We start from the raw sequence: 12,037 nt of genomic DNA, 5'->3' as shown, positions 1-12,037 counted from the left end.
CAAGATAAAAATAAAAAAGTCTGAAGTGGTTTCCTGGCTCAAACGAGCATCGAGTGGGGGGGGAGTGGGATGGCAAAAGGTGCAACCTCCCCCTGGGGCTTCACACAGAAAGAGAAACCCTCACAAACAGAGGCTGTGTTTTTTGTTGCTATCGAATAACGGGGGGGGAGGGGGGGCGTGGGCGTGGGGGTGGGCCCTCAGGGAATTGTCCTCCACGCCTCCCTCCAGGAACCTCTGGGTGGCTCCGCTCCCAGAATTCGAGGTTGATGATGGACAACGGAGGCCTTTCCCGGAAAATGGTATCTTAGTCTGCTCGGCCAAGAGTTCTGACGTGGAATTCCGGGCCGCAGCCCGAGGAGGCGAAATCGTCTGGGATGAATTTGGGACACGTGCCAGAAGAACTTTTACCTTTAAACTTACGGTTTGCTGAGCCACGCCAGGCGGCCAGCGACAAACGGCGCCGTTGAAGAGTTGCGGTCGGAAATCGCCCGCCGACTTGGGGTTGGCCAAGTACGCCGCGGAAACGATGGGGGGGTGGGGGGGTGGAGGGGGGGGGAGAGGACGACTACGGGTCGCGACGGTGGGTAGCGTCGGGGCGACGCCACGCGCGGGCAGGAGTTTGACAGATCGAGAAAATTTTAGACGTCGCGTGGCCAGATTTGCGTCTCTCTGGAATCGATCGGTCTGGGTGGGGGGGGGGGCGGGGGGGGGGGGCTGGGGAGGGGTGAGAGGGAGTGGCGCTTGTCCCGATCCTTCATCAAGAAGAAACGGCGGGGGTGGCGGTAGAGGAGAAACGGCGATGTCTGTCGTCCGCTGCGGATGGCCGTCATCTGGTTTGAATGACGACAACGAAAATCGGCGGCGGAGCGAGGGCCCGGGCGGCCACCGCCGCCGCCACCGCCGCCGCCACCGCCGCCATCTGCTTCTCATTCCGCCGCACGGCTCTCTCCGCCGGTGCCTCGCGCCCGACCGGCGTTGAGCGGCGGCCGCATCGGAGGGGAGACGCGGGAGAGCGAGCGCGGGGAGATGGGAGTTGGGGTTGTGGGCGGGGGGGGTGAGTGGGGGTGTCGGGTGGAATGGAGTTGAGGGGGGCGCGCGCGGAGGATTGCGGAGGATTGGGGCAAAGGGGACGAGGGTTACGTGGGGGTACGCGGCGGTACGCGGCGGTACGCGGGGGTACGCGGGGATACGTGGGGGTTCGCGAGGGTTCACTAGACAGGAAAGGTGGTGTCGGCTCGGATGTCCCCTGTACCGTCCGAGTGTTTCTGCTCCTGAAATTGATCGTTGCGTTTTTTTAAAAAAAATAGCTACAGGGTAAAAGCGCGGCCCTGCAATAGCTCGCTTGCCTCACTGCCGGCGGAAGGGCCGACCACCGGAGGGAGCTCTAGAGAACCCATCAGTGGCGGGGGAGGGGGGGGGGGGTTGGGGGGGGAGGGGTAATTTGGTCTACTTTTCCACGCTGGCCGCACATCTTTTTTAAGAGGTGACGTGCCGACCGACTTACTGCGGCGCGCCCGGTTGATGACTCCGGACTAGACACAGCGGGCTCACCGTCGTTTGAACTGCCGCTCCGGGAGATAGCGCCGACCACCTCTCACCGTGTTACTCCGCGGCAATGGCAGCGGCAGCGGCATCCCATTCTTCAGGAGGGCTGAACAACGTTACAGGCGCCGACTTGACCAATGGAAATGGTTTTAAAGTGGGCATGCTGATGACGGTGCAAAGACAAAGATCCTCCCCCGCCGCGTAGCCTGAACAGACTGTTGGGGCAAGTGCCGTTAGCGAGTGGCAGCACCTACGAAGGCCGGCACGTCACACGATGGGGTGGGTGACCAGCACCGTGCCCAGGGCCGCCTTTGTCTCCCCAGTGGCGATGTTTACTACACACCACACCACGTGCTCATTTGAGGCTGAGTCGACCGAGGGGATGACCCAGGACCTGTTCGGATATTTCTTAATGCACTCGTTAGAGCCGTCGTGGGGAATATAACACTTTAACCTATACATGTCATTGTTTGTCTGTGTGTCTGTCTGTGTACGGACGAAACTTGCGAAGGATTTGACTCTCGAACCGTGGGGTTTACATAAAAAAATAGTATTCAGGTACCACGCCATAAGCCCCGTGCTGAGCCAGCGCTGTTCCGATTTCGCGTCCATCACATTTGAGGTAGTTTAATTAGCGATATAGTGCTAATTAATGTATTAGCTAGCGCGCGCTCCACCATACCAACTCACGCGTTCGGTGGGGGTGAGCGGTAAAATTTTCTTTCGCGTTAAAAATGCTATAAAAATACACAAAACACTGAGGTAAATTCTTCACAGTGTGATGTCCCCCCCCCCCCACCCCGATGCGTGCAGTTACTACTATAGAGTCGGTAGATGCTACGACTATAGGCCGAATATATTACTGCAGAGCGGGCGGGGGGGATCGTGGGTGGGGGGGGGTAGCAGCCCAGCCCCAGCCTGCCAAGGTGCCACCTCGGCTGGCTGGGAAATCTAGGCGAGGCGAGTTAGATTATCAGTTTATTTACATTTGACACCTTCGCTCGCCGCTATCTTTTTAAACAACAGGTTTGATTACAGCAGATGTACACTGCGTAACACGCTTTTGTCCCCTGCTGACAAAATTGCAAGGGTCTTCAAACTCAAAGTTAATGAACTCATTCAGCTTATTGCAACTAAGGAAGGCAGCATCTTTGGAAAGACAAGATGTAACTTGCACACCATTGAGTGGCAAAAACGTGCTCATCCTCATGCTCAAATTTTGCTATGAATGAGGGAAACAGTTCATGCAAGTGACATTGACACATTTGTCAGAGCTGAGCTACCTGACCCCCATCAAGACCCTGCCCTTGTTGATGTGGTCTGCAAGCAAATGGTCCATGGCCCATGTGTGCAGTTCAACCCAAATTCGCGATGTATGCAAGACCGCAGGTGTACCAACAAGTATCCATAAAACTTCTTGAAAGACACTCAGTCATGCCTATCATGGCTATCCTCTATATCGTCGCAGAAATACTGAGCGTGGTGGATTTTGAACAACGCTCAGACCTGGCAACTAACTCTGAAATGAAGGTTGACAACCGGTGGATCGTTCCCTACTGCCCTCTTCTGTGCAAGATCTTCGAGGCCCACATTAATGTGGAAATCTGCAATTCTGTGAAAGCCATCAAATATGTTTGCAAATACATCAACAAAGGCTCTGACATGGCTGTCTTTGCCTTACCAAAAGAGGGCCAAAGTGTGGATGAGGTTAAACTTCTTGTCCAAGGAAGATACATCAGCAGCAATGAGGCCATTTGGAGAATTCTTGGCTTCCCCATCCATGACCGTTCCCCCACAGTCGTCCATTTGGCAGTTCACCTCGAAAATGCTCAACGCATCTACTTCATCATGGGACCTCCTTTGCCAGTACCAAAATATACTAATAGGGTTTTTCCCCTTTTTTTTGGCAACAAAACTGACACCTTTTGCAAGGAATCATGTTTACATTAACCACAATACTTGCAGTCAAATGCAAACAAAAAAACAATACTCTGATAATTTATGCATTGTCTTTGAAACTGATTGGTCCACACCAGAGACAGCTTTCTTTAGAGCCTAGTCTCATATGGCGTTCGACCAGATGACGCATCTACTTCACCGAAGGAAATGCTCAACAACAGGCCCTGGCTCCACAAGATACCACCCTGATGGCGTTCTTTGTTTTGTGCCAAAGTGACCCATGTGCTGCTAACCTGCTCGGCCATTAAGTTCCCTCTTACTATACATGGACTGGTAAAAATAAATGGAAGCGACGTGCTGGTCACGATGAATCTGATGCCTTAGGAGGAGTCTACACAGTTCATCCCAACAATCAGGAGTGCTACTTTCTCCGAATGCTTCTCCATGTTGTCAAAGGGCCCAAATCTTTCATAGACCTTAAAACAGTGGAAGGAGTTGTCTGTCAAACATACAGAGAGGCTTGCAATGTTCAAGGAATTATTGAGGATTATCAGCATCTTGATAAAGCTATGACAGAAGCTTATGTTAGGGGACTGACTCCCCTTCTCAGCTGAGGTTGCTCTTCTGCATGATTCTTTAAGTTTGCAGCCCATCCAACCCCATGGGACTGGCAACAATGCAAAGAGGGACATGCGTGAAGACATCCTCCACAGAGCTCTACGAGAAAATGCAAACTCCGACGCCACCTTTTCTGATGTCATCTTTAACCAGGACCTCATCCTCCTTGAAGACAAACTTCACTCCATTGGTGGAAAAGACCTCATGTCTATCGGACTACCAACACCCTACAGAGACAACCTGCATGCCCTTGCTCAAGGACAATCTTTTGCAGTGGTGTGACTGATTTTGTAATCTCCGTGCTTTTCTCATGGCCAACTTTATGTTGGATGCTCTCGTGTAGACAATGACAAATATTTACATTACTTTGCACCAGCAGACAAGACCAGGAACATTGTTTACAAAGAGGCTCTTTGATAGAGGGGTGCGACTCAGCAATAAGTGGTAGTTTCGTTATTTTCGAGAGGCCCTATTTTGTGTTTCATTTCTTTGGAGAGGCTCTTTGCTTTGGTTGGGGGCACGACTCCCCTCCCAGGTGTGCTGCTTTACCCCACGCCTTACTGGGGGTCAGTTCGGCTGTCGGCGGGTGCTCGCTGAGCCGCGCTCACACCTCGCCGCCCTGCGTGGCCTTCACATCGCTTCCTTCCCGGGTCTCCTGCCTGCACCCGCGCCTGCCGGCCACCATTTCGGCGGCCTGGCTGCCAGCGACTGTTCGTGACGGCGCTCATGCAGCGCGGCTTCCTCGCCGTCCCACATCTCATCGCTCCATCCCCAAGTCTCCTGCCTGCCTCCTTGCCTGCCGAATGTCCTGTCGGCGGCCTGGGTGTCAGCGGTTGTTTGCTGCACCATCCACACGCTGCTCTTATTTCGCTTTGGCCATTACCTTCCCTCCCTCCCTTCTCCCCATTCACCCCATTTATGCATTACAAATTATAAACCGTCTGTGCTTCCTCAAGCGCCTTACGACAGTACTATTTAAAACAACAGTAATAAAGACTACGGTACAAATACTTACGTTTTTTGATACCATTAACCATTTACTTATGACTCATAGCATCCAATACAAGACAAAGGCATATCATACAAGTTACGTATGACCTTCACCTTCGATTACAGTGTGCTGATTCTCAAAGGTGCATTAACAATTGTTTGCATTTTCCCTCTTCCTTGGTTATTTCCCTAACATGACATACAAAACGAATCTTTAAAAACTGAGTTAGCAAAGAGAAAAGTTCAAATATGTGTGTAAGTCGATGTCTGTGTAAGTCCATGTGTGTGTGTTAGTCAATATGTGTGTGTGTGTGTAAGGCCATATGCGTGTGCGTGTAGGTCAATGTGTGTGTGAGTCTATGTATGTGTGTGTGAGTCGATGTGTGTGTGTGTGTGTGGGTCGATGTGTTTGTGTGTGTGTGGGGTGGACAATACATCTCCTTCGCGTATCCATCTCTCCGGATAAAAAACAATTAAAAGTATATTTATTTCACAACCCAAAGGCCCTCTCCTGCGAAGTGCACGATTTTAGCAGCGTTGATTCAGAACGGAGAACACTCTGGACCGGTTTTCACACGCGGCGTCTCGCGAGCATCGTCAGGATTGCTTGCGGCATCGATGCGGGTGAACTGCCAGGGGTTACGGGCAAGAGGCCACCCCGCTCTCTCTCTCAAATACGGGTCCTTGAGATACAGAGAGACACAGACGGCGCACGAATGGCCGTGGAAAGCGAGAGGTGCAGACAAGAGAGGGAGGTGCGGTGAGACGAGAGATGCAGATGACCTACTCCGGCATTGGCGTTCGCTATCTCGGCCACGAGCCCCCACCACCCTCTCCCTGCCGGGGAACGTTTCCGGCACACGGTGTATCATCATCAGCAGCGGCGGCGGCGGCGGATTCTCGGCAAGCGATGCATCACCAACGTCGCCTTTTCCCGGCATGACGTCCGTCGCGTTTGCTCGGTTGCGTGCGCGTGTGCAGGCCAACCTGCCGCTGTTGCAGCGGGAGCTGATGCTCTGTGCTCGCCTGGCCAAGCAAAGTCCGTCGCAGTACCTGGCGCAGCATGAGCGGCTGCTGCTGGAGGGGGTCCCGCACGGAGGCGGCGGCGGCGGCGGGGAGAGCCACTCGCCGGTCGGCGCCGAGGCCACCGATGTCGCCGTCGGGGAGGTCAACCAGAACGGGAAGCGGCGCGCGATGGACAAGTATGAGCGGCGTGTCCGTGCGTCTGTCTGCGCGTCGTCCAGCGTGTGTGTTCTGTGCGCTGCGGTGGTGCAGCGGTTAGCGCGCAGCGGTTAGCGCGCGGCGCTAGCGAACCCGCCGACCCGAGTTCGATTCCCCGTCACGGCCAACGCCAGTGACGATTTTACGAACCGGTCCTGGACCTCCCCTAGGTCAATTGAGCCTCAAATGAGTACCTGGTGCGGTGTGTAGTAAACATCGCCACTCGGGAGACAAAGGCGGTCGGGCGTGGTGCTGGCCCACCCACCCCCTCGTGTGCCACAGTGCCGCCTTCATAGGTGCTCGCTAACAGCACTTGCCCCCACAGTCCGTTACAAACTATACGGGGCATGATAGTAGGTTTTTACCCTTTTAACTGGTACAAAACTGACACCTTTATTCAAGGCATCATGTTTGCAATGACCACAACACAAGTAGTCAAAAAAGCAAACAAAAAGAAGCAACTCTGATAAGGATGATAATATATCAGAGTTGCTTCTTTTTGTTTGCTTTTTTGACTACTTGTGTTGTGGTCATTGCAAACATGATGCCTTGAATAAAGGTGTCAGTTTTGTACCAGTTAAAAGGGTAAAAACCTACTATCATATTTTGCCACTGGTAAAAGAGATCTCATAGTGTAAATATACGGGGCATCTTTGTTTTGCTGCACTAGGAAACCAGCAACCCGAGTTCAATTCCCGCTCATAGTCACCAACAGCAGCAGTGACGATTATCTGAACCGGTTCTGGGCCTCCTCTAAGTCAGCACAGCCTCAAATGAGTGCCTGATGCGGTGTGTAAACATTGACACTGGGGAGACAAAGGCGGCCGGGCGTGGTGCTGGTCACCCACCCCCTCGTGTGCCGGTGCCGGCCTTCAGACGTGCTACTCGTTGACAGCACTTGCTCCGAAAGTCTATTAAGGCTTTACGGGGGATCTTTGTCTCGTGATGAAACCTGTCTTGTGTGAATGTGTTGTCTGTGATCAACTGTGTGTGTGAGTGATCAAACGTGTGAGTGTCTGTGCGTCTGTGGGCGAGCGGGTATTGGAATCGTAATGAGAAATGCAGGGGCGTAAAATGTGTGACACTTCGTGGAGATGCGTGTGACACTCGCTCGCTGCCACATGCTAACAGCAGCTATTGTCGTGAGTGTGCGCGTGTGTGTATGTGGGGAGCGGTGGTGCAGCGGTTAGCGCGCTGCGCTACGAACCTGGCGACCCGAGTTCGATTCCAGCTCACGGCCAACGCCCAGTGGCGATTATCTGAACATGTCCTGGGCCTCCCCTAGGTTGACTCGGCCTCAAACGAGTAACTGGTGCACTGTGTAAACATCGCCACTGGGGAGACAAAGGCGGCCGGGCGTGGTGTTGGCCACCCATTCCCCTCGTGTGCCGCGTCGGCCTTCATAGGTGCTCGCTAACAGCACTTGCCCCAACAGCCTGCTACAGGCTACACGGGGGGATCTTTGTCTTTGTTTACACGCTCACACGTGCGTGTGCTCCAAGCAAAGATTGTTGTTGTCTTTGTCATCGACATGCACACACACACGTGCACAGTATGGGTACAATCACGCATAGACACGCTCGCATGCATGCGTACACATTGCGTCCGCACACTGACGCACACACGCACAAATGCGGACTTACACGCACGCACACGCACGCACACCGCACGCACACATCCAGCAGTGGATTTGACGAAGGGCTGTACATTTACACTATTCTCGTTACGATATCACCCTGTTATCCGCGTATTCTTGCGGATAAGAGGAGCGACAGCAAATTCACCATTTTCTACTGCATTCATCTTCAGTGGCTGATAACAGGGCCCACCAATTGCACAACCGTCCCGATTATACACGATAAATCATCATCGTCACGTAATATTAAACCGCGCCTCCCTTGCAGTAGGGCCCCCCCCCCTGGTGGCAGCTGCCCCTGTGCGGCACAGATGACTGCAGCACAGGTCAGCATGTCGGCGTTTGGGCTGCCGGTAGTGGGGGGGGGGATGTTGCCCATGCAGCGTTCCAGTTCCCCAAAACGGTCATTTGCGAGCGTCCCCAAAAAATTTGAACCGAACGACCCGCGGGAGACGCGCGCGCAATCCCGCACGTCCCGCCCGCCCTTTGTCGAAATGACGTCACGTGACCATCCGATGCCTGCCGTGAAGCCGACGGCGCGGAGCGTATCCGTCCCGACCGGGGCCGGCCGCGGGGTTTAGACCGCGACGAACCTCGGCGACGGGACGGCGAGCGCGCGACCGCCGGGCCCGTCGCTGCCGCCCTCACCGCCGCCCTCCCCACCGCCCTCCAGGATGAAGGGGGCGGCCCTGGAGGGGATCGTCGCTTCTCCTCCTGACGCGGCGGTGGCGGCGGTGGCGGCGAAGCGTGCCCGCGTGCTCAGCCCCATACTTCACCGATTCAGCCCCGGAGCCAACGGCCTCCCCGCCGGCGTCCGTACGCCGACCGGTGGGCTAGAGACGCCGGGCAGCGGCGGTGGCATCGGCGGCGGTAATCTCCTTCACCTGGGACACGTCTCAACGACCACCAATGGGGTTGCAGCTCCGAGCCACCACCACCACCACCACCAGCAGCAACAGCATCAGCATCATCATCATCCGCAGCAGCATTTGCAACAACAACAACAACAACAACTTCATCATCATCAGCAGCAGCAGCATCAGCAGCAGCAGCAGCAGCATCACGTGACCTCGCCGGGCGTACCGGGGTCGCCGGCGACGGTGGGCCTGCGGTACGCGGCGGACGATGCGACGAGGGAGGGCTACGGCGCGCGGCATCACCACGTCGCCGACGGGAGGGAGAGCGGCTCCGAGAGACGGAGAGCGCTGATGGGTAAGGAGGAGGAGGAGGAGACCCCGGCAGCAGCAGCAACGTCAACGTTCGTAGCAGCGGCAGTTGCAGTAACGGGAGTAGCGGCAGGAGTAGTAGCAGTAACAGCAGCATCAGAACAATGTTATCACTTCCGTCATCATCATCATGATTGTCTGCCAGCCAAGTCGCCCTTGAAAAAGGGGTTCTAAAATAAACATTTGATTCTGATTACCATCATGACCACCACCATCATCGCTACCAATAGCATCATCACCCCCCACCACCATCATCATCACCAATACCACCACCATCCTCTCCCTGCTGTGGAAGGGCAGCACCGTGAACCCCGTGTGACCCCCATGTGACCCCCGTGTGACCCCGTGAGACCCCGTGTGACCCCCGTGTGAACCCCGTGTGACCCCGTGTGGCCCCCGTGTGACCCCGTGTGACCCCTGTGTGACCCCGTGTGACCCCCGTGTGACCCCGTGTGACCCCCGTGTGACTCCGTGTGACCCCCGTGTGACTCCGTGTGACCCCCGTGTGACCCCCGTGTGACCCCCGTGTGACCCCCGTGTGACCCAGGTCTCCACGGAGCTAGGCCTCAGGACGTGGTCGACCACCGGCTGACGGATCGCGAGTGGTCCGAGGAGTGGAAACACCTGGACAATGTGAGAGCCTCTCTTCGTCGCGGTCACCACCACCACAATTACAACCTTCATCACCACCACCACCACAATTACAACCTTCGTCACCACCACCACAATTACAACCTTCATCACCACCACCACAATTACAACCTTCGTCACCACCACCACAATTACAACCTTCATCACCACCAGCACCACAATTACAACCTTCGTCACCAGCACCACAATTACAACCTTCATCACCACCAGCACCACAATTACAACCTTCGTCACCAGCACCACAATTACAACCTTCTTGACCGGCACCACAATTACAACCTTCATCACCACCAGCACCACAATTACAACCTTCATCACCACCACCACCACAATTACAACCTTCTTCACCGGCACCACAATTACAACCTTCATCACCACCACCACCACAATTACAACCTTCGTCACCACCAGCACAATTACAACCTTCATCACCACCACCACCACAATTACAACCTTCTTCACCGGCACCACAATTACAACCTTCATCACCACCAGCACCACAATTACAACCTTCGTCACCACCACCACCACAATTACAACCTTCATCACCACCACCACCACAATTACAACCTTCTTCACCGGCACCACAATTACAACCTTCGTCACCACCAGCACCACAATTACAACCTTCGTCACCACCACCACCACAATTACAACCTTCATCACCACCACCACCACAATTACAACCTTCTTCACCGGCACCACAATTACAACCTTCATCACCACCAGCACCACAATTACAACCTTCATCACCACCACCACCACAATTACAACCTTCGTCACCACCACCACAATTACAACCTTCATCACCACCACCACAATTACAACCTTCATCACCACCACCACAATTACAACCTTCATCACCACCACCACCACAATTACAACCTTCGTCACCACCAGCACAATTACAACCTTCGTCACCACCAGCACCACAATTACAACCTTCGTCACCAGCACCACAATTACAACCTTCGTCACCACCAGCACCACAATTACAACCTTCATCACCACCACCACAATTACAACCTTCGTCACCACCAGCACCACAATTACAACCTTCGTCACCACCAGCACCACAATTACAACCTTCATCACCACCACCACCACAATTACAACCTTCGTCACCAGCACCACAATTACAACCTTCGTCACCACCAGCACCACAATTACAACCTTCATCACCAGCACCACAATTACAACCTTCGTCACCACCAGCACCACAATTACAACCTTCGTCACCACCACCACCACAATTACAACCTTCGTCACTACCACCACCACCACCACAATTACAACCTTCGTCACCACCACCACCACAATTACAACCTTCATCACCACCAGCACCACAATTACAACCTTCGTCACCAGCACCACAATTACAACCTTCGTCACCACCACCACCACAATTACAACCTTCGTCACCAGCACCACAATTACAACCTTCGTCACCACCACCACCACAATTACAACCTTCGTCACCAGCACCACAATTACAACCTTCGTCACCACCACCACCACAATTACAACCTTCATCACCAGCACCACAATTACAACCTTCGTCACCACCAGCACCACAATTACAACCTTTGACACCGGCACCACAATTACAACCTTCGTCACCACCAGCACCACAATTACAACCTTCTTGACCGGCACCACAATTACAACCTTCGTCACCACCAGCACCACAATTACAACCTTCTTCACCGGCACCACAATTACAACCTTCGTCACCACCACCACCACAATTACAACCTTCGTCACCAGCACCACAATTAAAACCTTCATCACCACCAGCACCACAATTACAACCTTCTTGACCGGCACCACAATTACAACCTTCGTCACCACCAGCACCACAATTACAACCTTCTTCACCGGCACCACAATTACAACCTTCGTCACCACCACCACAATTACAACCTTCGTCACCGGCACCACCAGCACAATTACAACCTTCGTCACCGGCACCACCAGCACAATTACAACCTTCGTCACCGGCACCACCAGCACAATTACAACCGTTGTCACGAGCACCACCGCGTCTACCCAAAGCACCACCACCACCACCACCACCACGGTGGCGAGATGTTGACTACCTCGCCTGGTATACAGGAGGTCGTGGGTTCGATTCCGACCCTGACGCCTGTTGCTGTATATTTAAAGTTTGCATGTTTCTCTCTCTCTCCCGTGGTCGTGTGGTCCTGCAGTTTCGCCCCACCGCATTTAGAATCAACATCACACGATTAGA

The 12,037-nt window shown here is 53.9% G+C and overlaps 1 protein-coding gene across 1 annotated transcript in view; it reads left to right on the top strand.

Annotated features, from left to right (window-relative positions):
• The window catches only part of LOC144949527 (protein CBFA2T1-like), an 88,970-nt gene that overhangs the window by 65,415 nt on the left and 11,518 nt on the right, over window positions 1-12,037 (top strand). The window contains exons 7-9 of the mRNA XM_078879453.1: window positions 6,034-6,254; window positions 8,583-9,121; window positions 9,683-9,768. Coding sequence (XP_078735579.1) covers window positions 6,034-6,254; window positions 8,583-9,121; window positions 9,683-9,768 — 846 coding nt within the window. The remainder of the gene's footprint in view (window positions 1-6,033; window positions 6,255-8,582; window positions 9,122-9,682; window positions 9,769-12,037) is intronic.

Source organism: Lampetra fluviatilis, chromosome 54 (genome assembly GCF_964198595.1).
Source record: "Lampetra fluviatilis chromosome 54, kcLamFluv1.1, whole genome shotgun sequence".
In the NCBI taxonomy this organism is placed as follows: domain Eukaryota; kingdom Metazoa; phylum Chordata; class Hyperoartia; order Petromyzontiformes; family Petromyzontidae; genus Lampetra; species Lampetra fluviatilis.
The sequence above is the reverse complement of the archived record's forward strand: the minus strand, read 5'-3'. Positions and strand labels throughout refer to the sequence as shown.